This window comes from Struthio camelus, chromosome 18 (assembly GCF_040807025.1).
Source record: "Struthio camelus isolate bStrCam1 chromosome 18, bStrCam1.hap1, whole genome shotgun sequence".
In the NCBI taxonomy this organism is placed as follows: Eukaryota; Metazoa; Chordata; class Aves; order Struthioniformes; family Struthionidae; genus Struthio; species Struthio camelus.
This window is the reverse complement of record NC_090959.1, coordinates 1,480,601-1,507,374: the sequence shown is the minus strand read 5'-3', so window position 1 is coordinate 1,507,374 and position 26,774 is coordinate 1,480,601. Positions and strand designations below refer to the sequence as shown.

Sequence of the window (26,774 nt, the reverse complement as noted above, 5' to 3'; positions counted from 1 at the left end):
GCTCTGCCCTCATCCACACAGCCAGTCATTCCATCCGAGAAGGCTCTCAGGTTGGTCAAGCATGATTTCCCTTTGGTGAATCCATGCTGACTACCTTCTTATCCTCCATATGCTTGGAAGTGGTATCCATGCTCCTTCACCTTCCCAGAGATCGATGTGAGGCTGACTGGCCTGTAGTTCATGCACACAACATCTTAGCCTCTGAGTAGGATTCTCAACCCAATGAACAGAGAAGGGGGTTGGAGCATGTTCTGTGCCAGAAGGGAGCTCTGTACAGGTAGCAGAACCTTCAGAGATGATATGAGCCTGCAGCTCATGGCATAGTCTGTTATGAACTGTCCCAAGTATTTATTCTTATGTGTCCTATAGAAGGACATGTGACAATATGCTTCCCTAGAAGAGAAGCACTCCCTGATGAGCTCCCACATCCAGTAGCTTTCAATTTATACAAAGCTGAAACACCTTCCCTGACAGCAAGTATAGAGGTGCCTATTGAATCTGTGGCTAGGACCAGCATAAACAGATTTCTGGGGTGTTCACCAGGAGACCTCAGTGCCTGAAAATGCTCTTTTTTGATCAATCACTTCTCAGCAGATCACAGGATGATCAACTGCCCTTCTGCCCACAGTAAGATGCTGCTGATGCTTTGATGAAGGCTGTGATGGTGGTCCTGGCCAGCACTTTCCTCTGTGATTCTGCAGGGGAAATATGAGAATCAAGGGACATGAACCAAGTTCCTCTTTTGATGATGAGATGCTGGTAGTTGAGGCCTCATCTGCAGATGAAGACATATGCTTTATTAAATTTGCAGCAGGTCTGCAACTGTCTTTTGTTTCTGGAATGAACAACACGCCCAGAAGAAAGTCTACCTCTTGGCAAGGAAGCCTCCTGTGAGAGGGACTCCTGCAAAGGGGATGAATAAATCACTGAGGATGGATGGCAACAGAGTTGGGGACTGAAGTGCTTGCTGCAAATCCACGTATCCCTGCTACGAAGGTAGCCTGTTACTGCAGGTAGGAAACAATTTGTGAAGAAAAACCATCAGGACTGTAGATAGAGAAGAGGGATGCTGAGAAGTTATGGTACCAGAACACCTTCGATGGTAACACTACAGGACTGATTACCCCAACTGTAACTACATCCATGTTGTGACAGAGGGCTGAAGTCTCTGAGGGTGGGGAGGGGAAAGAGTGCTAAAAATTGTGGTCTCTTTTGAAGTACAAAGGACAGATTTAGTAAGAGGTTATCTCAGTGTGGGTCCTTAACTGAACAGAGCTCATGCAATCTCAGACTGACCACAACAGAGGTTTCCACGGGGTGTCAGGGGACCAAACTCTGACAGTCATCCCATTGCAGATGTGATTTTAGGTGTTACATCAGTAGTCACATGCAGATCACATGGAAAGATTTCCTTGAAAATGAATATCTTTGCTTCAACCAGAAATTCTCCCTAAAATCTACAGGTCACAAATCTACAGGTTCAAAATCTACAGGTTCAGGATTTAAAGTAGAGAAGCACAAATGTGCACATGCTCCTCCCAAACCACCCAGGCTCATCCTTCCTGTCTTTAGAAAACAATTGTTCAGATGTTTCAGCCACTGCCATTTCAACAAGGGAAAGATCATGAGTGGAAGCGTGGAAACTGCTATGCTGGGGAACCAAGGCCTCCTGTTTACACTTCTCACTTCTGGACAGCAAATAACTATCATTTGCCATAAGATCACTGAAAGACGTAATAGCCTTGCTGGTGAAAAATAAGATGCACATCAGTGGGCGCTGACAGAGGATGTTTGAAGTGTTGCAAGGATGTTTCACTCTCCCTTGGGACTGGTAAGGATCCAAGCACGCTACAGGACAGCTCCTGAAAGGCATAACTTGATCAGAGGACGAGCAGCCTTCTCTCCACGCTATGTGGTGTGCAACCCCCCGCCCCAGGAAAAAACAGTAGTAAGGCAAGTTGTCGCTGTCCAAGTGACATAGGTGAAAGGGAGATCCTTCAGGGCAGCAGGAAGACCTGCTGACACAGTTTCAGTGTCTGTCGAATGCAGTGCTAAGCTGGGATACAAGGTGGACAACAGTTGGCCCCATGCAGAGGAAGACATGGGTGATGGATCCTGAACCCTACAGGCCTAAGAAGTTGACAGCACAAGGTCTTTGTGAAAGTGTTTATGAAGAAACTTTTCCCATAATGCTAGTGATGTTAACCTTGAGAAAGACTGTCTAAATACTAGTGCAGAAAGCACGTGAGAGCAGAAAGATCTTCACTTGCTTCTGTGTGCTGGCACCAACATAGGATGAACATTGTACCATAGAGACTGATAAGAGAGAGAAGCAATTGGTAACAGTTTACCCCATGGGAGATACCTGGCAGTAGTCCAAGAGGAAATACCAAGCAGAATGACAGAACATCCTTTAGTGGGACAGCACTGGGCCAGGTACCACGTGACATACACCACCTTCCTTTCCTCCCTCTCCCCCAAAAATTGATTTTGAGAGTTGAGGATCAGTCGCTGTTGATACCAAGACAAGAAGAGTAAACTCAAGTTACTTTTGGTGCCAAATAAAGTTGGGTACAATTCTGACCACCTCTAATGCTTATCCTGGTCTTGTCCAGTCAAACCCATGAGTCAACAGCAGATGATCAAGTTGAGCCACTTTGAGAGCTTTCACAGGTTTCCAGAGTCCAGAGGTGTCAACCAGACCTGGCCAGGGCAAATAGAAATGGGAATATCATCACATGCCATATCTTTTCATTGAGAACTGACAGCACAGGTGAAAGCATTCTCTACACCCACACAGCACACATCAGAAGGGGCACAGCTTGAACACGCCTGCTGTGGATATAGAGCAAAAAAGTGATCAGGAATGACAGGGAATGGGGAAAACCACTGGGTGAGTGAACACTTGAAAGGAGAACAGCAGATGCTTCTAAGGAAGAAAACCTGAGCTCTGGCCTACCCTCAGGCAACAAACATGCTGTAACTCTGCATTCCAGCTACACCCAGGGGCAGCACAAGGCACAGGACATGCATCCTAACCTCTGACCAAAACAGCTAATAGCAGTTAGCTAATAGTTTCTAAGAAAAGGAGCTCTGGGGAAAATAAGAGTCAAGACTGAGAGAAACTAGACAAAACTGCGCAGTTCTGATTTAGCAGATTCCAAGCTTGACCTTCCTAATGGCTTTTCATCTCAGCCCATACCAGTATAGTACTTGTCCTCCTCAAACAATACCTGTTGAGCTTCTCTGCTGTTGCATCTCAGCCACTTACCTGGAGGAAAAACAACTTGTCTGAATTTTCCTCCACTCTCACAGAGCAGTCACCTCAGGTAACGTTAGCCTAGACAGCTACTCCAATTGTCTAACTTCCCTTCATAGCCAATGGAGATAGATAGGTACTAGAGAAGATTAATTAATTTTCCCTCCTTTTGAGCAGAACAGATACAAGTTTACAAGAGCGGAGAAATCCATTTCTCCCTATGCATTCTGCTGCCCAGCTTTCTCACAGCTCATATTCTGCCCCTAAATACTGTAGCAAAGAAAAGTCACAACATGCTTATGACCTCTTGCCAGTGAAACAAAGTGGTTTTTTTTTTTCCACACTCTCCCCCCCCCCCCCCAAAAAAAAAAAAAAAGGAAAGAAAATCTTAGATTCACCCAAACAGATCACAGATACAGACTCAAGGAGAGTTCTGCCTACCGGTTATAAGCAGCTGAACACATAACAGAAAGAATGTTCTCAGCCACAGCCCAGTTTCTCAGGGAAGACTGCAGAGTTTTATTCCCTGTCTTCCATGCTTATAACATAGTTTATGCAGTCAATCAAGAAGAAAGATTGCTTTTTATCTTTTAAGAATCTGAATGGGTGCTTATAGAGTACTTTAGGAGAGCTATCCCCGCTTTCTCTGGAGGAAGGAAAATGTCTGCTGGCTATGGAACCTGGGAGAATGCATCACAATTGAAACTATATTTGAATGAAAAGCTAGCAAAACTAGCAAAAACATCTTTTGCTCCTGGTTCCACTGCCCTTCAAACACAAGCTGTATTTTAGACTTTGGTGGCAAATACCATCCAGAATGGCTAGCGTGGTTGAGGATGTGGGTTCAAACCCAAGTTTTAGCTTTCACATGTTTGTGACCTACCAATTTGGTATGCTAAATCACTCGGGCAGTCTCCCAAATTCTTCTTGCAATTACTGTGTGCCCAGTAGAACAGGTGAGTTCTTTCATCATTTGATGCTAAACAAACAGCTCATCTTACTGCAGGACAGAGCTACAGACTATACATTTAGCAGTCTTGGTGATTAATAGGTAACACCACTGATGATAACAGATAATTTGCTCTGCTTTTCCTCACATTCAACCTAAGCTAACTTAGATGCTGACTGCCTAGCATTAATACTATAGCGAAGACCTTCCATAAACCACAACACCAATATTGCTGGAAAACAAAAGAAAAAGCCCAGAAAGAAAAAAAATGAGTTCAGACGTGGCTATAAATCAAAGCAGATTATTTATTTATGAAATTGAGAGTAATGACCACTTGGAAAGCAATGACAAGCCCAAGTTCCTTCTTTATTCCTATTTTGAAATGAATTATCATCTCCATTGCCTCAAAGAAATTGCACTTTGCCATCATCTGCCTGTTCGACAGTCCTCAAACCACATAATAATACATGCTTCACATTTTTGAGGAAAACAAAGCACCTCTTTGGAGTTCCATAGATAATTACTTCTTCATTTCATAACTGCTTGACACTAGGGAAATCATTCAAGCATCTTTATTTCAAAGTTTCCAGCTGCTGGATTCTGAAAGTCACATACCTCAATAATCCTCCCGCAAATAAGCAAAGTGCAGTGTGTTCTTACATTGCAAGAAATATTTTAAAGTAACAGTAAATCACAAGTGCAGTTGTTACAAATGGAAAAAAGTAATTTATAAAATGGTTGAAGAGTATGGTAACTGAAATTCAAAAATAAACTTCTACATATAAAAATATACTGGCACTTTATGAAGGCACAAGAACTACCTCAGGCATCCAAACAAAAGACTTTGGTACCAGTCAGTACAGAAGGGTCCCCGTTCCCAAGGCAGCTTGATAGAAGAAAAATCCTATCAAGGAATACACAATAGGTACAGTTATGGTAAACACGATTACAATACTTGCCCTAGCAACCTCAGCATTGAAGCAGTGCTTTGTGAGAGCAGTGCTGTGCAGTTCAGTGCACGTGCCCATTCTGCTATCAAGCAGGAGTTGAGCTATGCCAAGCAATGATGTGTGGCATATCCTGTCGCTGTCGCAAGGTGGAAAACCAATAAGAACTACTGTTCCGTGACAAAAACTGCCAGCAGTTGCATTTTTTCCATATTTACATTTCTTCCCATTAGGGACAGGAAAGATCAAAGATACAAAGCACAAGCAGATAGCAGGAGTTAGTGCGAATGGTGCATTCCTGAGGCACTGAGCTCTCTGGAACGTGCAAAAGAAGAGTGGGTGCAGAGACAGCTCTGCACACCTCCGTGATACACGTGGCCAGGATCAGGCTGCACACTACATTTTCTTTACTTCTGGTAGTTTCACAGGTGGCCATCCCTGCAACTTGTAGTATGACACGAGCTGCTTAGGCACTTCAGCCAGAACCATCTGGGAAAGAGCTTCCCGAGGAGCCTGCAAGGAGAACAGTGAAAATAAATCAAGGGTACTGCAGAGAAAGGATTTATCAGCACAGTGACATTCTCTTACAGAATTCATAGTGCACCCCCCTCCTGCCAGGCAAACAAGGCTGAGAAGACAGCATAGTCTGCTTCCCATTCACATCTCTCTCACTGTTTTGAGGGTTCCTTGCTGCATTGTCAGGAGTATTTCCAGTCAGTCTCAGTGAGCACTGCTGCTGAAAAGAAATCACTTGCTCCCCTCCCTACACAATGCTGATAGAGCCTTTATAGGGCCCATACCCTGAGCAAGGTGGGAAACTGACACAACCACTAGCAATCTCTTTTATTTAAGGTTAATTTCCATTTGGCTACACTCTTCAGTCCAGCTCACTGTATGATATTCGTGAATCTTAGTCTCAACAGAAAAAGCAGGGAGAAGCTGGGGAATGACAAGATTTCTTCTGACAGCAGAGGAGTCCAATATCAGCTTAAATCACTCATGGAACTTAACATCAGAAACAGAGATAAGGTCTAGCATGACCCCAGTCCCTTGCCTAAATGGCTGTATCCCAGGAGGGAAGAGAAAGCATCTGCTTTTCTCCTCTAACTCTGAATGGCCAAGAGACAGCATACTAAATCAACAATAAAACAAGAACTCTTTAAGAAAAGCTGCAGGGGAGTTGTGATAAGGCAGTCAGTTTCTGATGGGGATGCAAACATCTCACAGCTTTCACTGGAAACGAGCAGCTTGGACAGCACTTCCTGTAACAGTTTGCTGAATTCATACATTACATCATTAATAAATTCTCCAGACTAGTGCTAATTTTTTGGATGCAATAACTGCATACATTCTGGCACCAAGACTCTTCTAAAGTTAAAAATAACTTACATTTTTGAACTGTCGGAAAGGCACAAACTGAACAATGTCTCGTGCAGCTGGTTCTCCCGTCAAGGACTTCAGAACACCGTTGTCTCCATCAAGGAACTCCATTGCTTTGAAATCAGCTTCACCAACTCCAACAATAATGATGGACATCGGCAGCTTAGAGGCATTAACAATTGCTTGCCTAGTTTGGTCCAGGTCAGTGATCTCTCCATCTGTGATGATCAGCAAGATAAAATATTGCTGAAAAACATTAGAGAACACACAGTTTGAGTTCAGCACCAAAACTCATAAAATTGAAGGCAAACAGAGCAATTTCTTACTCTGAAAAAGAAAGTAGATGGTGTGGTAGATAAGACAGAAACAGAACATTAAAGGAACTTATGTTTATCCCAGTGTTTTCATATGCCTATCACCTTTCCTTATGCACTTCAGATTTCCTCTGTATAAGGTAAAACAAAAAAAAAAATGGAAGCTTAAACTCAACTTATAATTACAAAGAATGATTATACTCCTTGGCAGAAAGTACTAGAGATGGGCAAAGTACTACTAAATCAGAAAAGCTGCCTACAAAACTCACTGTTTGATGCTGCTTTATTCACTGACATTTCAAAAAGGATAAAATTTAATATTTTATGTCCTTGATTGTAACTGCCTCAAAAAAGCCTTCTTTTTGGCACAAGTAGTGACAGGAGTTTAAATTAGAAGTGTTAGACATCTCAAAGCATGGCAGTGACAAACCTCATGACACAAAGACACTCTACAGACAGCAAAAGGGAAGGCACACAGGAATCTTTCTGGAAAGAATAAAATACCTCAAACCAAAACACTGACATAGTAAAAGCGTCCAAAATTTCCTTCTGTTTTTCAAAGGCTAAGGTTTACCACCTGCTTCTGAAATGAGCTATCACTCTTTTATAGTAACTAAAACTGAAAATAATACAAAAATCAAACTTTCAATTCCAAAAACAAACACAAGTGTCATTCTGGTTGCACCCCATTAGACAGATCTTTTATTTAAATAGTTACGTTGTCATCTATAATAAACTGTAGAGACATTTAACATATAAAGAGAAATAAGATTTCCCCTACGTGTCAGGAAGGCCAAGAAATACCTTGGAAATATAAACTACCAGTCTGTCAGAATGAGCACCCCCTGGCGTGGGGAATGAAGTGAACTAGATGTACGTACAACTAAAATTATTGATACAGCTAGACCGTGAAGCAAGGATGACAGCGTACCTCAAAATTCCTTTTAATTGAGCTGTCAAAATGAAATCAGTTAAACGTATGAGGAGATATGAGCTTTTTGTCCTTAAACAGACTGAAGTTTTAAATTATGGAGCTGAATTTTAACACCTGCCATGGCTATACAAGCACACAGATAAGACATCTGCAATGCAACCAGAGGAGTAGCATGAATGTCCTACAGTGATTTTAGCAATTTACGTATCAATTTACCAATTACCACACTGCTTTGTTAATCTGGTCCTCTAGATATCTTGATTCTGCGTGCTACTATGGCAGGACAAACGGTCAAACTCTCTGATATTATTCAGCTCATCTTTGTATATACATTGTTGAGTACAAAATTGTTTGGAATAAAATATTTATGGCCTCCTTACACTGTGCATTCCCTAAAGGTTATGAAGCTTGTCAAGAGAGAGGTTAGGGTGAGGAAACTGCTGACACAGTCCAGGGCCTAAAAGCTGACAAAGACAGCTCATCCATATGCTTCAACATGCCAGCAAACTGCAAAAAGAAGAAATAAATGGAACTGAGCATTAGAAGCTAATATCGTTACATACCAAGTACAGGTACATAACAATATGAACCAGGAGAGTACTGACAGCCTCTTTTTAGGCTGGAAAGAGAGGATCCAACTTTGGCTCCTGAGCAAGCTAGAAGAAATCACTTTACCATTCCATTCCATCCCATTAAGAACAGGGAAAATAGAAACAACACGCAAACGCAGAACAAGAAGAAAGGACAGACTCACAGAAGCATTCCCTTGTTGTGCTGAGTGCGCCGCAAACCTCGCCACATGGTTTATAATAGGAGAGAAATTGGTTGGCCCATAGAGTCGGACCTGAGGAAGGATGTGGCGGTAGGCATCCACTATTCCTTGGATCCCTGTACAATAAGGAAAGCAAGCTGCAACAAAAGCCTTGCAAGTTCACCAATTCTTTTATAAGCATTATTAAATAGTATAGCAAACGATAACAACTCACACACAGATGTGAACTCCTAATGGACAAATTATCAAACAGCATGACTGCAGTGCGTATACAAAGCACACTGCTGAAATCAGTGGGCATCTGTAGAGATAAGATTTGCGGATTTCTTCCCCGTTCTATATCTTCACAGTGCTCTTTGTGCCTCTAACATAATAAAACCGATGGGAATTTAGGGAAAAATAATCTAGTGAAGGCATGAGGACTAAGTTTACCTTGTCCTTTCTACTTTCCAGTTCGTTTTGTTTAATTGCTTAAAGTCTAACTAGATAAAAAGGTCAGAAGCTGTCTGGAGCAGTAATGCTCTTTTTCCTTGTGTGCATGCTTGACAACGATCCTCGATTCAGGATTCAAGCACTTCTGTAAAAGAAATAGTAACCCTCAAGGTTTTTCCTATGCAAGCAACTTTTATCAAGCTTACTAAATTAAAAGTTTTGATTTAAATGGTGTACGTTCTTGTGTAGATGCATCTGCACAAGACCTACTCCTAGCTTATATCTATATAGCTTCATTTGCCACTGCTGCTCACGTTTGCCCTCTACACAGGTTTTAGTGGGATAACCGCACTGCTAAGATTCTCTCAAAACTAACGTGCAGGGACCATTAATGAGCAAGGACACAGATCCCAATGAGGCAGACAGTGCTGAACTGACCAAGTGCTTGGATTTTAACAATAAATCTCAGATCCCATCGTTGCTGGCCTCGGACCAGAGCAGAAAAAACCTGAACTGAGGAAAAAACGTTCATTCCAGAATAATTCTATATCACTGCATGCTGACATAGTCCTAAGAGTTCAAAACGCAGATTACAAAACAGTCATTAAAGAGAGTTAGGAACAACTACAAATAACTACCACAAAAGAATATGGCTGTAAAGAAAACAAGCTTTTAAGACAATATTTTTAAAAGATAATATTCAAACATATGCACACACTAATGAAATAACCATGGTCCCTAACAACCTTAGCAGATGGTGGCTTTGGAAGTACAACTAGAATAGACACAGGCTAATCTGAATTCACTGCCATCCATAACATACCAAAAGCAAACAAGATGCAGCAACAAAAATTTCAGCTCAGACTAACAATCAGATTAAGTTCAGATCCCTTCATTGGAGCTTAGGCAGATTGCACAGAAGTCTTCAACACACGTTCACTCCTGTCAGTGTCCAGATGAGACTAAATCTAGTTCACTGCATGTCTTGGGGCTCCATCTGTTTTTCATTAGTTATGAAAGAAATGCAGCGCTTCAAACATTAGCCACTCTTCAGTCAAGTCCTAATAAAGAGGTTTCCTCACCTTGACAGTAAGGGTTGCTGGGGTTGAAGTTCAAAGCAAACTCATGAGATACCTAGGAAAGGGGACATTACAACCCATCAGGGAACGCAGACATGCACAGAGCAACCTCACAGTGTTTTGAAGCCCCTACCTGCCAGTTAGGAGGAACCTGAGCTCCAAACCCAAACGCAGGAAATAGCTTGTCCCTGGAGAGAAAGGGCAACAAAGAAAGGCTCTTACACGTGTTTTGTTAATACTTCACTATTCTGTTTTATTCCCAGAAAACAGTTGGAGACCAAGATTAAATTCCTGCCGTGAAGAAAGGGCACACCACCTAGTTCTCCTAGGCCAGTCACCAGATACCCAAGGGTTTCAGGCATACAGCTTGACAGTTTCAGAACTGCTTCCAGTGCAGCATCCCACAGTACTCTCAGGACATTTCAAAGCAGCAGGACAAAAGCCAACCCAATGGCAATATGGCTAAAGGACAAAGCAGGCAAGCATGTTCCCACTGATTCAAACAGGGTATTTGTGTTTGAAACGCATTATCAGCAACAAGGCATTAATGACTAATTAAAGCTGTGCTACAGAGTAATCCAAGGCCATAAAAAGGGCAGAACTGGAGGGATAAATCAAGCAAATAAATCAAACTATGAGGTGCTGCCACTGCCTCCCGGTAGCGACAGGCACAGCAGGAAGAAGTACCAGCTCCTGCACAGATCCTCCCAGGGAAAGGGAACATCACAGTCATCCAAATGCCAGAGCTGTGGAACAAGCCATCAGCCTTTATCACTGACGCTTGTTGTGACACATTTTTGATGCTGTGGCTAGATCAGTTAAGAACCTCCTACGTACGTGTCATAATCCTGGACTACATTTCCCACACTCCAGATGGCAATCAGGTACTCATTTACCCCATCAGGGCTGATGTAGTGAAGAGAATCTGGTGACTTGGGATCTCCATTGGAGCCAGTGAAGTCTATACCCACCTGTCAGTTGAGAAAATAATGACAGCAGGTCACTGAAGCATCGCCATGAGCAAGTGAAAAAAAGAATTATACCCAGAATCAGAGGGCTGGACCAGCCCCAAACAGCTCCCTTCCTCCCAGGCACTAAGGGAGCCCTGTACAGTGACAGGCAAACAAGTCTACACACCTCTTCCCCTCGGTGTACGTGCATGTCTACGGAATAGTCAGCCTTTCCGCTGCTAGATCAAGAAGCAATTACTCCAAAAAGTTTAAGAGCCCCCAGGTCCATTAAAGTTACTATTCAATTGCAAAAAGTAAAACCATGAAATCACTTGCTTTTTGCAATCCCCATCCGTTCATAAGAACACGCACACGGCAAATAAAAGAATCACATAACTTCATTGCTTTTTTCCTGTCATTTACCAAGATGTGCAGCAGGCAAACAAACTCACTGTAAAGTTAATCTGGCAGCCTCCCATGACATAGTCCAGGAAAGAGTAATCTCTTTCGATCTAAAGAAACAGATAGACAGAGTTACACCTTCTCCACGCAAGCAGATTTCTTTATGATCAGAAAATAAAAAAGCCAAACAAATAAACAAAATCCTTCTACCTTGCAGGATTTTATCCTAATAATGCCAGAGTTTTTGTAGCTCTTTTTCTTTTGTTTCTTCTCAGGATGAATGCATTCAAATTCCACCTAGAGAAAGCAAGCATGCAAGAAGCAAATTACAAAATAAGTAATATCTGTATTTCCGTCATTACAAATTACTGAAACAGAATGGTGACAGACTTATACAACTTCAGAGATTATTTTAAGGTCTGGCAGTATTCTGAAGCTTTATTTAAAAGGGTTTGCAACTACTTTGGCTGCTGTTTGACAAGTTAAATCAGATGCTTTTGCTACCAACACAGGGCAATACACATGAGGAAAGACCTCAGAAAAGTTTCCCTCATCAGCAACATGATGTTGTGGCATTCTGTGAGCAATCATACAACAGAGGTGTCCTAACAGAGGGCAAAAAAGTCAGTCATGAATACGAGCATTTCTCTTAACCAAGAAAGAATCTGACCACGTTAACAGAATGGAACGAAGACGAGGAGGTAAAGTCTTGAGGGAAGAGTTGGTGGGAATGGGAAGAGGCCAAAAGAGATTATATTTATTTTACCTACATTCACAAGTGCAGGGGGATCACTATCCTGGATAATGCTTGCATTAGTTCACATGGGCTAAGGTAAAAGGGAAGATAATTCCCCCAGCCTTAGGATCACAACCAAAAAAATCAAGTTGTCTGGCAGCTGGAAGCTCCCTGGGGCTACTACGTCTTGTGTGGGGATTGATCTGTCTAAATTTAGACCAGATATCTACATGAGAATGAAAGTTCAGGTTTCTACTACAGACAACAGAGAGAAACTAGCACCACCAGCAAGTGATTCATCTTATTCTAAAACAGAAGCCCCAGATAAGGTTACAAGAGGGCCACTTAGAAGTACTCTTTCACTAATAACCACTCTTTCACTCCATTAGCTAGAAAGGTGACCAGAAAGTTAGTGAAGGTGACCAGCTCAGGTACAGATGTTATCTGAGACAAGCTCCACCTCTGGGCTCTTCCACTAAAGTATGAAGAAGCTGCCCTTTTGTTTCCGCTTGACTCAGCGGAGGCAAAAGCAAGTAGAAGTGCTGGGGAAAACTGCATGCAGCCAGCAGACAATGGACTCAAAGATATCTCTAGGCACAGGAGTGGTAATAGCACCCAAGAAAAATGGAGCAGTATTCTCCCTATGCCAGGTTTTATTTTTCCCAGATGCATACATACTAATACAAAGATACAGGCAGAAAAAAAATCGTTTTTGGAACAGCAACCAAAAATATATATATCAGAGGTCAAAATTCAGAGGGGTTTGTGAAAGACTGAATCACGGACTGGAATGGAGGAATCAAGAAAGCTCACCGGAGAGCTGTCACCCGCTTTCTGCAGCTGAGTCAGGTTAGTTTCAAAAACACCTATCAAGTCATGTGATCCATCGCTATCATGATCTGCACATTGTACCTGAAAGGGAAGAGACAGCAAGCAGTGGGCAAGAGTACTGCGTTAGGGAGAATGACAGTCGCTCACCACATGATCTCCTGCTTCCAACAGCTTTGCAGCGATGCTAGTGAATTCCCCTATCAAATCTGAACTGCTGGTGTTATCCATATCACTAACTGAGACCTGAGAGTAAAAGAAACACTCAGAGTAAATCCCAGTTAGAGAAAAGACGACACACAACTACTCACCCATTTAAGTATGCAAAGTGAAAGTTTTGCTTTAATTAAGAGCTTTCCTCAGTTTAAAAATGAAAGGCAATAAAAAACCCAAAACTAAAAAAACCCATACAAACATCTCACAGCCCAAAGGTAAAAACTTGAGATAATTCAGGACAAGGGACGCAACTACGGTAATGGAAAGAGCTGATAAAAAGGGTGTTATCCAAGTACTTTCTGAAGATACTCCTTTATTATGCTTGGCAATAGCATGGATTTATAAAGGAACTGCAGTTTCCATGGATCACTGCCAATCTTTTTCTGCATCTTATATCAAGCAAATTATAAATACTTAATTAATAACCAGTTATGCTTAAATCATCATGAAAGCTTGAATCTTCTGAGCTAGATAACGCAAAAGAGCAATACATTTAAAATAAAAAAATGTTAATAACTGTGGCTGAGAGCAAACACTAAGATGTACACTAGCAATAGCTTCCATGAAATCGGCAACTATAAGGAGTATTTATAATGCACACAACAGGCGAGACTGCAGAACGGGTAATTCCAGAAGCAGTCAATCAAGAAACAGTTCTCTAAGAGCTGCTTTCTCCCCTGTTGCAGTTCACATACTACACAGAATCATAAGCTCTCCTTCTGGGAACTGCTTTTAGTAACCAAGACGCTGATGTTACTCCAGTATAAAGCCTAGTGATAGTTTTCTCCTCAGGATGAAGGAACAAGATGAACTCATCAATAACACCTAGGTGAGGATGTCAAACTCAGCAGTGAGATCACTGAAGTTGAAGACAAGGTTTTTTCAAGACTACTTACTGCCTTTGATCCACTAGGGATCTTCCACTGATATCACTGGGATATCTTTACAAAACACTGGGAGAAGTATGGCCTAATCTAGCACCTTTAGGGAGCACCACATCATCAGTCAGTCCCCTCAATGGGAAAATAGGTCACTTTTGAGATTGCAGCCTTCACTTCTCCCCTTTATCCTCTTCAACCCACCTCTTTTCCATTCCTCTCTTCTGCACACTCCACCATCAGGCAACTCAGTCTCCTCTCTGAACTCTATCCCATCTCTCTCAGTAATTCTGATATTTGAAAAACGATCTAAAGGCAATTCAGTTATGTCAGGGCTTGTCTACTCAAGGATGCTGTTGTGCAGAAACCAGGGTGTGGATTTGTAGTGCAGGGTCTCCTTCATATTAATGCCCCTGGAAAAACTGTTACAGAGAACTCAGCAGCTACCACCTCCATGCAACCTCCTCTCCTTCCCCCACTCTGCTCCTGTCTTCAAGTTGCCCTTTCGGCTGTGGCAATAAAACTGTATTTAGAACCAGTTCCATTATTAGTTCAGAGCACAATCTGGCTTAAAACAAAACTCCTTTTGCAAGGGTTTTCTAAAATGGGCTGAGATTCACAGCATGGAGCCTGCAGAGCTGTGCTGCCACAAACATATGAAAGACGTGACATGGGATAAAAATGCCAAAAGCTGTCATAACTGCTTTCTGAAACACAGCCTAACTTTGGGGTCAGCTAGCAATACTGTAGGGTACTATGTGTAGTTATTTACTGATGAACTATTATTATTTACTGAGAAATTATTTCTTTGCAATTGAACTATTCAATATTCATTAAGAACCTTGGGACGTAATTAAGTGTGTAAAAGGTCCCTTCCATCCACATGACAAACTTCTAAAATTCAGAAAAAATAGATTTTACTTTATGCATATGCCATCAAATGGATGGACTGGCAAGTGTGTTTTTTTTTTTTTTTAAATCTCACATTTACTATTTGCATTTAAACAACTATGGGGGAGAGAAGCTACTTTCATTTGCCCCCTTTTTTAAAGAAAGATTCAAGAAGATTAGGTTGTGTCTCAAATCTGAGGCGGTCTTAAAACAGAAAACCAGGAAAAGATCACTCTCTGCACCACAACAAAGAAAGAATTACTGAAATATTAAATAGCATCACTAATCTGATCAAAAGATTTATGTTCACATACACATTCAGTACACATTTTCCACTAAATAATCCTCATACATGGCTGGCAAAGCTGATGTTTAGGACATACATCAAACTGACTTCAGTACAAGGAGCTCTCCATTCACTGACTATTCTATTTCATGCATAATTTTCCCTACATAAATTTCTGGAACCCCCAAGAGTTTCAGAGCAGCAAATACCAGGAGAAGTGACTAAGAATAGCTATCCTTTCTGTAAAGCAACTGCCCTGTCCCAACATTAAAGAACAGTTTAACTACCCAACATAATTAAAGACCCTACAGCATTTTTCCCCTACTGTTCTATGAAACTCCAGCTCAGTGTTGTATTTTTTAGGGCTGCTAGCAACATTCCTTTATTTTAGTCTGGATTCCCCATTCTGACGGACTTGCCTAACCAATAAGTGAAGTACAATATATTCCTTTTTCACAGGTGTGTTGTGAAACGTAATGGAGCACTTGCAAATGCACTGACAATTATGGCTCGAAGGAATAGCAAAAAATCTGTCATTTTTAAAAAGCAAGGCATTCCAAAGTGAATTGTAAAGCACAGAAAGCTTCTGAAAAAAAACAAATCTATTTGGACCACAGGAAATAAAACCTCATGTAAGGGAATGTCTGAAGTGTGTTTATGTCAGTTTGGCAAAGGGATACTTACCCTCATTTGCCAATCTTTTCACATTTGCTGTTCACTTTTGTATCAAGAGGACTTTCTTCTGACCTAGAACTGTTGACTATCCAACGATAAGGCTCACGAACACCACTTAGAACATCGCCACATATTCAATAACCCCAGTACACTTGAAAATTTATTTCCAAGGCAATCATCTCAGTAATTCTTTGGATTTGCCATGCTGCACAAATAAAAAGATCAGCACGCATGCTTTATGCTAAACTTTTAAAATCAAACTTCCAGCACTCGATTTCTTCACTGACAGCACAAGGCAGGAAAATTCTGCAAATGAAAAGTGCTTAGGAGTTGAACAAGCCAAGAGAGCCTTTACTCACTTAGAACGATCTATGGCTTTAACAGCCTTTACATTATCAATGCACTGCTTAGAAATCTCAACACATTAACCTGCTATAAGATTTTTGTTTTTTGTAGTAACTTATTGTAAGACTTAATTATTCTGTTACCTCCATAATTTGGGACCAGAGAGAATTAGTCATCATATGCAAAACCTCAAGGAATTGCATTTTTGACTTAGAAATTTCTAGTTAGACCAGAAAAAGTCTGAATAAGCCCCCTGTTCATGTGAACGCATGAAGCTGAAAATTGCATTAAGGTGCTCTCTGTTAGCCATTTAAGCTTGTCCAATATATAAGAGTATCTCAGATAACTTAGAAATAGTGTTGGGGAGGTGGAAGGGAGGGGAAGGTCAGAGTAGCCAAATAATTAATCATCATTCTTCTTATGACTAATGATTAGAAAGTGTGTCACTTCTGCATTTCCCAACTTCTCAGTTTGACAGCTCATAATATTTTAACAAAGGCTTCATATTTAATAGACATATAATTACTTATCTGCCATATTATTATTTTAGAAAAGCAGTCTAAAATTATTTAAATATGACTAGACAACCTGATAGCTCATAGTTTATGTCAACAGAGAGAGGGTTACTTACAACAATAAACACAGAAAATTTCTGAAGGCTGTACCTTGATAGGTTTATTAAAATCTCCACCACAGAATGTCTGCAAGGGAACACTGAATTTCCTCCAGCATGGATTTAAGTTGTTCTTAATCACCTTAAAAATTGCAATAAATAACATAACATGAGAGATGCTACATGCAAATTGTTAAGAAATTTAACATGAGGGTACTGCACTTCTACGGCGGCAACCTCTAACAGCCTTAGTGAATTAAATCTAACAGATCACAACATGCATGGGAGACCAAGCAAAAGGTCAGGTGCTAAAAGAAACAAGGGCTAGCAGTTAAGGATGAAGTTGAACTTTAACAGCGCTCATCATCACTGAAAAGGGGACGTCTTGCTACTCTTCATTTCACTTGGTTGGACTCTTCACTGAGCTGGCTTATTAACCCAGTGACGAGGCAGAAAGTAAACAATTTTCTGCCACACCAGTGAGCTATATCCTTTTTTGGGGGGTACGTGACAATTTTCCTTGCAGAACTGGTGCAAGACGTGACCAGGAGTGGGACCCTTGCTTTTGGCAGGAGCAAACCATCTGATCAACTCAACAATAAGCAGTATATCAGTGTAGAAATGCTACCTCTGATCTGTACACCAGCTGCCATGTTCCAACATCACTCTGCTTATAAAACTCCAAAAACGGATCCGATTTACCCAAGAAATCCTGCAAACATAAAAACCCCACAGAAGCAATCAATCTCCTGTATTTTATTCAAATGAGGAGAGCTAGCTAATCATTACACAACACTCTACAAAAAAAAAAAAGCACAAACAAACCATAAATTTGTTTTCTTTTTTTTAAATTTTACTTTACTATTTTAAACTGCTTCATTTTCAAAGTCATCACAATCTACCAGTTCTAATTCCAAGACTGAGCCTCCCCAGACCTTTTCTGCTACTATAAATCATGCCATTTGGCCAGCTGTGCAGTGAGGTCACTGATACTCTGAATCAGTCCTCGACTTAAAATAACATCAAGGTAGCATACCTACATTTCACCTTTACTTCCTTATATAACATTACAGAAAGTCCAGTTCACTGCACAGCTAAAATACTCCTTGGAGATGATTACTTAATCAAACAAGACATATAGAAAATTCTAAAGGCAAAATAATCTCTCAAAACTTCATACAGTGGTTAAGTTTCCAGCTTGACACATTTCTCAATGCAAAATTATGTCTCCAGTCCACCTCACTGCCAGTAATGATACGTAATGAGCCTTTTTTCACAAGTGGATTACGTGGCTTAGTTGAACGTTTGCAAATACAGTGAGATTCCCGGCTGAAAGGCACTAACTGTAAATATAGTCAACATGTGCAGAAGCCCACAATATCATTTTAAGAATCAATACCTTTTTGTCCAAGTTTCGGGCTTCAATTTCCAAATACACAACTCTGGCATCTTTAATCTCCTCTGCTGAAATCTGTGCCATAAAAATTTAAAAACAAGTTTTGGTTTCTTGTTTTTCTAAAAGAGCTCTGCATATACTTAGTGCATGAAAGAAACTCTGTGTATAGTTACAAGAATCTACCTTTCCTGTAGTGTAAAAATATAGTGTTTGAAAACATACTAAAACAAAACCGCTGTCCCAGACGGTATCAATACACGAAAGCAAGAGAAGTCATTTTTTCCACACAAAAACAGCTCATCTACCGTAATAGTGCCTTTTCCTGCTGGTTTTCCCTTCTTCAGCTCCAAAGGTCGGGTGAACACTGAGCTGGACACAATCTAAGATTAAAAGATAGAAAATAAATATATGACAAAGCAAACAAGAGTAAAATTTCTTCAAGATTAAAATTTTCAAACTCTCCTAAATAAATAAATACGGAATCTCAAATAGTCTTATTTCCCTAAATTTACTGCCTGACCATCTTTTTGTGCAAAGGACACTGAACATGCAAGAACAGCTCTGTTATAAACTCCCCAAACACCATGCATTCCTTACTTCTAGGCTCCCTTCAGTGCTAGAAGAGCTTCCCATTTTAGGCAATTAATTGCAAATCACACATATTTTCTGCTCTCCACGGGAAATTTTTCCAGTGTCTTCCAGACCCTATACCAGAGCTGCATGTGCTCCCCAACTCATGTTCCCAAAAATCAAGTAGAAACTTGAGCTGAACATAAGAGCTTTTCTACTTATATCCACTAGCAACATAAACTAATCCGTTAAGTGTAACGAACGAGACATCTTCAAATTTTAATGTGCCAAAGCCTCCAATATCCCAGTCTTTCCTCCCATTTTTCATAATAAAGCCAACAGTTATCTCTGCTTTGTAGACCATTTAACTTATTTCTACATGTACCTGTCCCAGCGTGCACTCAATCCCACCAAGGTAATCATCGTCATTTAAATCAAAGGACTTATTATCAATATCATATATTCCAAATTTCAATTTCTGCACTTTCTCAAAGTAGTAGCTGACAACCAGTTTCTTAGAGAATTCAGGTTTTTGACAGTTCTTTATCCTCTCTGTTCGATCTAACTGCACAAACAGAAAGGGAAAGCGGTTAGTTAATACAAACAAGAGTCACACTTTCTTCCGTAAAACTCTTCATCCCCGTTCCCCTGGTCTCCTTTGGTTTAACGCAGGCAGTGACTTAGGCATGCAACCTAGCCTGTACGCTTTATACGAAACAACAAACCACTGTCATCTGGCTTACTGATGGCTCTCCAAAAAAAAAAACAAATTGCATTGACTAGCAAACAAGCGTTCTGGCATGCAGAAATTCCGTTGATAAAAAAAAATAACAAAAAAGAAAGAAGAGGCCAGTGAAGCACTATATTCTGATTGCATGCTCCAGGGAAAAGGAAGAGGTATAGCTCTAGATCACGTGGTAACAGGCAAACTGATGTCCTCCTTGCACCTCTAAGGAACTGCGCGTACAGCTAACGAGGCCAACGAACATGTAACTCAAACCCCATCTTACAACTGGGGTATGAAGATCAGGAACTATCCGCTGAATGCTAATACAATCACCAAATGCATGATACAACTACTAGGAAGAACAACAGCTAGAAACTTTTACACTAGTTCTAGAAAATTACATTTTTTGTGCATTACATTGCAAAATCGGGGATAAGAAACCACTTTTACCTCAGTCCACTGATCACCTCCCACATCCTGAAGCAAGACGCAGAGCGGATCAGATTTTGAGCCAACATCTTTGTCGAGGAGATTTTCACAAGACACGGACAGCTCCACCCTGGTCACGCACTGAGCCATCTGCGGGCAGAAACGCGGGACAGCCGTAAGCGCGAGCACCGACCGCGCCTCGAGGTCGCGTCTCCCGCGCCCGAAGCGGTGCTGCGGGGGAAAGCGGCCCCGGGGGGACGGCGGGGCCTCGCAGCGCCCGCCGCGACGGACGCGAGGAAGCCCGGCGGGGGGCGGGGCAGCCCGCGGGGAGCGGCGGCGCCGCCCGGTCTCGCCTCGCGCCTCGGCGCCCGCCAGGTGCTCGCGGCGACGTCGCGCGCGGCTCGCCGGCCCACGTGACGCGGCAGCGCGCGCGCGCGGCGGGGGCGGGGCCCCGCGGCCGGCCCCTCCCCGCGGCGGGGCCGCTCCCGCCACAGCGCCCGGCGGCGCCAGGGGCTGCGCCAACCGCTGCCGCGGCGGGGGCGGGGGAGGGGCCGCCGAGGCCCCCCGGGCGACGCTGCCGGGGGAGCGGGCCGCGCCTGGGAGCCCGGGCCCTTCCTCCGGAAGGGAGCGAGCCGGCAGGAGCGGCACGCGCAGCCCCGCCGGGTCGCGCCTCGCTAACCAACCCCGACAAGATGGAGGAGCGCGTCTGCCGGCGCCGCCGGCTGAACGCGGGGCGGCGGGGCCGTGACCGGGCGCCTCCCGTGAGGCGGCGCAGCCCGGCCTGCCCCCGCCCCGCGCCGCCGCCGCCGCGCTCCAGCGGCCGCGGGGAGGGAGGCGGGCGGGGCAGCGCCGCCGCGGCAACAGGGCTCGCATAGCGCGCGCGCCCTCAGTTCGGTGCAGACTTCCCCTTTTCTGAATAGGCAGAGCTTTTCCTCGGCCTGTCTCTTTTATTCGGCTCCCCGCGCTGCTCCCCGAGCGGTCAGAGCCCCCCTGCTCTGCACCAGACCTGCCCCTGCGGGCAGCTCCCGCTGCCCACGGCTGGGACCGGCCAAGGGCGGGGACGCGCTGAGCGAGCTGCACTTCTCCGACTTCGGCGGTATGTTTCTCTTACGCCTTGTTTCCTCATTGGAAACGTTTTATCTGGACATTTGGTTAATGAAAGAATTTTTACCTCTCAAGATCTGCCTGTGCAGAGAGTGAGGAAAAGCCTATGTAATTATTATGGCTTTGTCCTCACAGCAAAAAGATGTCGTTACTAGAAAGCTTCTGTGCAGAGCACAGAAGTAGTAATCCTAAACTGAAAAGGCTGAAATTTGCTTAACAGACAGTGAAACAGAGCTGTAAAAATCCCCACAGCCGACAAGACCTTCCTTTGATTCTGCATGCACAGCCCCTGGGGCTGCAAACCCCTATTGCTTTCAGGTGCTGACTTCAGAAAAACTGATTACATCTCCTAACATAATGATAACTAAGCTTTATTGCATGTCAAACTGCAGCTCATGGTATAGATATAATTCTCAATACTGAATTGAGAAGATAAGCTTTCAAACATCAAGCAAAATATTCAAGACTGGACAGTTAAAGTACTTGTTAAAGCTTTCAAAGACATATGCATATTTCATAGAGAAGCTACTTTATCAGCATTAGCAAAAGGGGGAGACAACTGTTTGGTCTTTCTGGTAACTGAGAATCCACATGACTTTCTCATACTTGTAGGTTTAAAATATATTACTTATCTCAAAAGATGAACTTTTATTACACAACATTTAATCCCTTTTGCCAGTCACATAGGGTCTCCCAGCAGAAGTCTGCCCTGGACAGATATTAACCACGTCACTTAATAAACTGCTAAAAGGAACTCAGACGCTTCAGTGATGGTTGCAACAAAAACAGCATTCAGTAAGAATTAGCAAAGCTTCAGACAAAGGAGCATAATTCTGTTTTCTATTTAGGTTATCATCATCTGCTTTCACACCAACATTTTCAAAGAGGCCAATTTGAAGCAACCTGAACAACTGTTCAAGTTACCAGTTATAACAGTCTATCCTTCACTTTGGCTGCATCCAACCTCAAATGAGCTTCACACAATAAATAAAACAAGGACCACCACTACCTTTAATACCATGCTTCTCCTAAAATTGCAACAGCCTCAGGAATCTTCTTTCTTTCCCTAGAAATACTGTTCCACCAGACCAGCTTAAATCACACACAAAAGTCTCACATCTGTAGTTTGCAGTTCAACATGAATTCCTCCATCTTAAGTGGCTGCACTTCACTCACATTTGTATGACATCAGTTGTTTGAAAATAATAAAGAACAGGATAGTTAGCCTTGGCTGCCCTGCTAAGATTTCTGCTTTCTATTTTCTCTACTGCAACAGAGAGATTTCTGTACCAAAAGAGAGGTAGAACTAGGAGCCACCTTTCCTCCCCACTAGAGCACAAAGGGTTAAAAAAAACTCTAAGAAATGACTCCCCTAAGCTTTAGCATCTCCAAACAGCATCTGTCCCTTTCTAAATCTGAATTTGCATTCAGAATAAATATGTACATGTTCATCCCACATTACAAAGACTCCAATAAGGAAACTTAAAAGTTTGAGATAGGAACTGCTAAACCACACAGTGAAGCCAGGAGGTGAAGTGAAGCGACAGTCCTTCTCAGAAACCAGATCATCTCCCATCTGCTATCTGAATCTCTTATCCAGATCAGTAGTAATGAAATTATGCAAATACGCCACAGTTTCAAGGACTTATTTTTCCAGTACATTAGTACCCATATGTCTCTACCTAGTCCAACTGTTTTGCAGTGTTGAGATTTAGTAATGGCATAAGATTTCCCTTGAAATGCTGCCCAGTTTGGCTGCTGTTTCTCTAGAAAGTTACAAACCACAAAGGATTCTTTCCCGTTACATCTTCCTGCTCTATTCAGAGAGATCTCAAGACAGCAAGCAATATATTTGACAACCAGAATGCAAAAGAATATAGCAAGGCCGGTTGTTTTGGAAGGGTTGAGTAGGAACTGTTCTTTTAATAGTCTATATTCCTTCCTCGCTAACTTAGGGGATAACAAGAAAGCAGGTTTTACAATTATGAAGAGGACACTTGAAGAGCAGCCTCTTAAAAGATTTAGGTAAAACATTCGTGTTCCATCTGAAAACATCAGTTTGAACCTCAACCAGCAATTGTTTATATATTGCTGCCTGCAGAAATCCTTGAAGAGCCCACACTAACTTTTCACTTCACAGCTTTTCAAATACACTATATGAAGTTCTACAGCTTCAGTCCATTCCTTGAATGAGAATAGCAGAAAATCCTGATCATAAACTAGTCTACATATCTCAGCACAAAGAGTAAAGAGTTGGTGCTCTGTTAAGACAGAACATCCATTTGAGTCAAGTCTGAAGATCTGCTTAGCTTTGCCTCTAGTTAAGCACTTTTACCCAGGTATCCTGCTTGGGTAATCAAGTTGGAGAAGTGCAAATCTCTTGAAGACTGCCTGCTTCTGAAAAAGCTTAAAAAGCTCAAAAGCTTAAATATTCATTCCCAAATACACATATACAAAAACACTGCAAGGAAAAAAATACTGGAATTCCTTAGCAGTTGACAAAACTAGCTTCAGTTGTCAGTCTTTTTTAAATAAGATTAACAATGAGCTTTTTTTTTTTTTTTTAGTATTCTCTCTTCCTCCATAGAGTAAGATTTTGGAATTTAATTTCATTCTTTCCAGTAAACTGTATTTTACTATAGTAACTGCATCTCAGTCTTCCTATAATGAACTGAATTGCTTATATTTATTAGTTTATCAAAATCCCCAGCTCTCTTCCAACAAAGGCTCTTTTCACCTCCTTTATAAGGGCAGTGAGCAATTCTGAAGGCTTTAAAAATGCCGACAATCAACATTTGTACTTACAACTCCTTATCTAATACAGCCTCCCCACCTTTTCCTTTTTAAGCAAGTCTGTCATACTTTCCCTTTCCTCTTAAGGCTTTTACATTCTAAACTTCCACACAACCCTACAATAAGTATCTTCTTAATATTTCATCACTATCTCTGAGAACTGCCTAGTTAGCATTTGCCAGCTTACTCTCAAGAAGGCGGTACTTCACTGTCAGTATGGTTTTGAACAACACAGACTGGGCAACAACACTTAACTGCTTACCAATGCTGTGTAACAGACAAGGGATAAGAAAAAAGGTTCCAGTGGTTACTATGCTCAAACACTGCGTGAAGGCTCTGATCCCAGGCTAAATATAAACTTTAGTGTAATTAAACTGAAAGGATTTTCAGATTGGACTCTTCTTTCGGGTTTTCCCCTCTCTCAACAGCCTTCCCTTTTTCAGTCACCAAGCATCCCTCATTCACCTTGCAGATTCAAGTCAACATTTCAGTAACAAATTTCATGTTGTTTTAGAGTTTTTGTAAAGCATGTCTATATTTATATATCCATTCATACACACACACAATAAACGTAGCTCTTAAACTTCCAATAATTCGTTTACTTACTATGACACAGTCTTTAACGCTTGTTGCAATACTTCAAAAACTGTTCCAGAAATTCTGAAATTCACTGATTTCTTATTTTCTCACAACAACAATAGAAGGCTAATATTGATGTCTATTATTTGAAACTTCTGGTTTACATAAGACAGCAGACATGTCCAACAAAGTATAAAGAGCAGCTAAGACAAACTGCTTTCCACAAAGGTATCAGAACATAATCAGTTCATAAAGGATTTATTATAGATGGATCCTTAACAGCTTACAACAACAATTGAACAAACTAAGCATCTCCATCTTACTTGCCACTGGCAGATTAAGGTGGAGCATGCTGTGGAAGTCACAAAGCTGTTCTAGCAACAGATACTCAGACTTCCGCCAAGCAAAACTCAACTACAAACATTAGAATAAATTCAAATTCTATTTCGAATACATAAAACGGAAGCACTGGAAGCATCACAGTGTAACAGGCTCAGAGAAAAGGCAATGTAAGCAAATCACTGGACAAGTGCTGCTATTAGACTTAACCTGTAAAATCACACCATATGTTATGTTACATCAACAGTTTATATTGACATTAGCTGCACAAATCTGATCCAACGCGCTCAACTCAGGGATCTCACTGTTGAGAGGCATCACCTGTGAAGTTTCATCTTGAGCTGAATTCTGCCCATTCCTTTTTCAAGGGAAGAGTTTCCAACACTCAGCTTCAGATCCATCAGCATCTGCATTTTTTCCCCTTCAGTCAGAATTCCACATAATAGAAATCCACATTTTGAGGAAAATAATACATTGCCCATGTTTTCCTTAAAATACTATCCACACAAGTCTCTAGTAAGATCCTGTTCACGTACCTCTGGTGATTTTCTAGAAAGAGTCTTTCACTGCTCAAGGAGAAATCATTCCCAGTTACTCAAATAAAACACAGTATCTCTAGATTCGAATAAGTATGCCTTAAAAAAAGGCTCATTCTACCAAACTGAGGTCCAGTTTAGAATGTCAAGGTGATTAATTTTTACTACACATACCACCTCTTCACTAGAAAGACGATACTGAATTCCAAAAGCTGTTTTACACACAAAAAGGATAATTCCCATATTTCCAATAAATTAAGGTATTGGAATTCCTACCATGAATTGAAGTACACCAGTAAAGAAGTTGGAAGAATTTCAACAAGGTCTTAAATAATCAAACCAATTTAAAAAAATTGCTAGATTCTAGGAAAATCACGTAGGAGAAGCATAAAAAATACAATTAAAGGAATTATCCAATGCTTTCTGATGTTTTATTTCAGAACTTTCAACACGTCTCACATATTTTGAAGGAAAAAAAAAAAATCAACCTATTTCCTTTTATACAGAAGGGAACACATTCTCCAATGTAAACAAAAATCAACTTATAGGTAACTCTAACATTAACGTCTTAAGATTCTATTTGCCTCTCCATTTCTTAAATCTCACTAGTATTCTTCTACTGATTCTGGTCACTGACACTAGCTTAAAAACAAATCACATAAAACAAGAAAGCAATGCCCACCAAGCTTGCAGAAAGCCCCAGAATGAGTGTACCGAAAGATTTCAACTGTCCCAATTCAGAGCCTTGGCAGTTCTGGCATTTCCCCAAAGTGCCACACACTGGTGTTTGAAGCATAAACAAACTCCTTTGTATTTATCTCCCTGCAACCTTACTACCATTATTTAGCTGACCAAACATTAAGCACTGGGCTTCATAAGGTGGGAATAACTGTATTACAACATGTTTCCTGTATACTTCCATACCGCACGAATGCGAAAAGCCAGAGGTTCCTCTTTTCCTTTAGATGGGAGGGAGGGGAGGGAAGAAAGAGAGAGCAGGGTGACAGAAAGTCATGATTCAGATCACTCTGGTATGATAGCTTATAGAACCCATGGAGCCAAACACCTGGAGGAAAGAAATCTGAAAATACTAGCAGCATTTTTAGTACAGCCAGGAATGATGTCTTCCAGAGATAAACTGTTAACATTTTTGCAGAATTTAGACCATCTTGCTGTACGGGTTGGTTTCACTGTTCACAGAATCACAGAATGGTTGAGGTTGGAAGGGACCTCTGGAGATCATCTAGTCACCTAGAGCACATTACCCATGACCCCGTCCAGACGGCTTTTGAATATCTCCAAGAACAGAGACTCCACAGCCTCTCTGGGCAACCTGCTCCACTGATCAGGCACCCTCACAGTCAAGAAGTTTTTCCTCATGCTCAGATGCAACTTCCGGGGGTTCAGTTTGTGCC

The 26,774-nt window shown here is 41.6% G+C and overlaps 1 protein-coding gene across 4 annotated transcripts in view; it reads right to left on the bottom strand.

The window, feature by feature from the left end:
* Nucleotides 1–4,493: 4,493 nt before the first annotated feature.
* Nucleotides 4,494–26,774, bottom strand: part of LOC104146941 (RNA-binding protein 12) — a 47,011-nt gene continuing 24,730 nt past the window's right edge. For 2 of the 4 annotated variants that reach the window (XM_068911959.1, XM_068911961.1), the window contains 15 exons: nucleotides 20,030–20,158; nucleotides 19,238–19,417; nucleotides 18,588–18,662; nucleotides 18,286–18,357; nucleotides 17,515–17,598; nucleotides 16,939–17,028; nucleotides 12,968–13,066; nucleotides 11,629–11,715; nucleotides 11,469–11,528; nucleotides 10,904–11,037; nucleotides 10,200–10,254; nucleotides 10,070–10,121; nucleotides 8,538–8,671; nucleotides 6,545–6,781; nucleotides 4,494–5,668 (listed from right to left, as the gene is read on the bottom strand). In XM_068911959.1, the coding sequence (XP_068768060.1) occupies nucleotides 5,552–5,668; nucleotides 6,545–6,781; nucleotides 8,538–8,671; nucleotides 10,070–10,121; nucleotides 10,200–10,254; nucleotides 10,904–11,037; nucleotides 11,469–11,528; nucleotides 11,629–11,715; nucleotides 12,968–13,066; nucleotides 16,939–17,028; nucleotides 17,515–17,598; nucleotides 18,286–18,357; nucleotides 18,588–18,662; nucleotides 19,238–19,417; nucleotides 20,030–20,158 (1,605 nt within the window). In that variant the 3' untranslated portion in view covers nucleotides 4,494–5,551. Of the gene's footprint in view, nucleotides 5,669–6,544; nucleotides 6,782–8,537; nucleotides 8,672–10,069; nucleotides 10,122–10,199; nucleotides 10,255–10,903; nucleotides 11,038–11,468; nucleotides 11,529–11,628; nucleotides 11,716–12,967; nucleotides 13,067–16,938; nucleotides 17,029–17,514; nucleotides 17,599–18,285; nucleotides 18,358–18,587; nucleotides 18,663–19,237; nucleotides 19,418–20,029; nucleotides 20,159–20,691; nucleotides 20,739–26,774 lie in introns of those variants that run through there. The other 2 variants (XM_068911960.1, XM_068911962.1) reach the window with 2 other exon arrangements.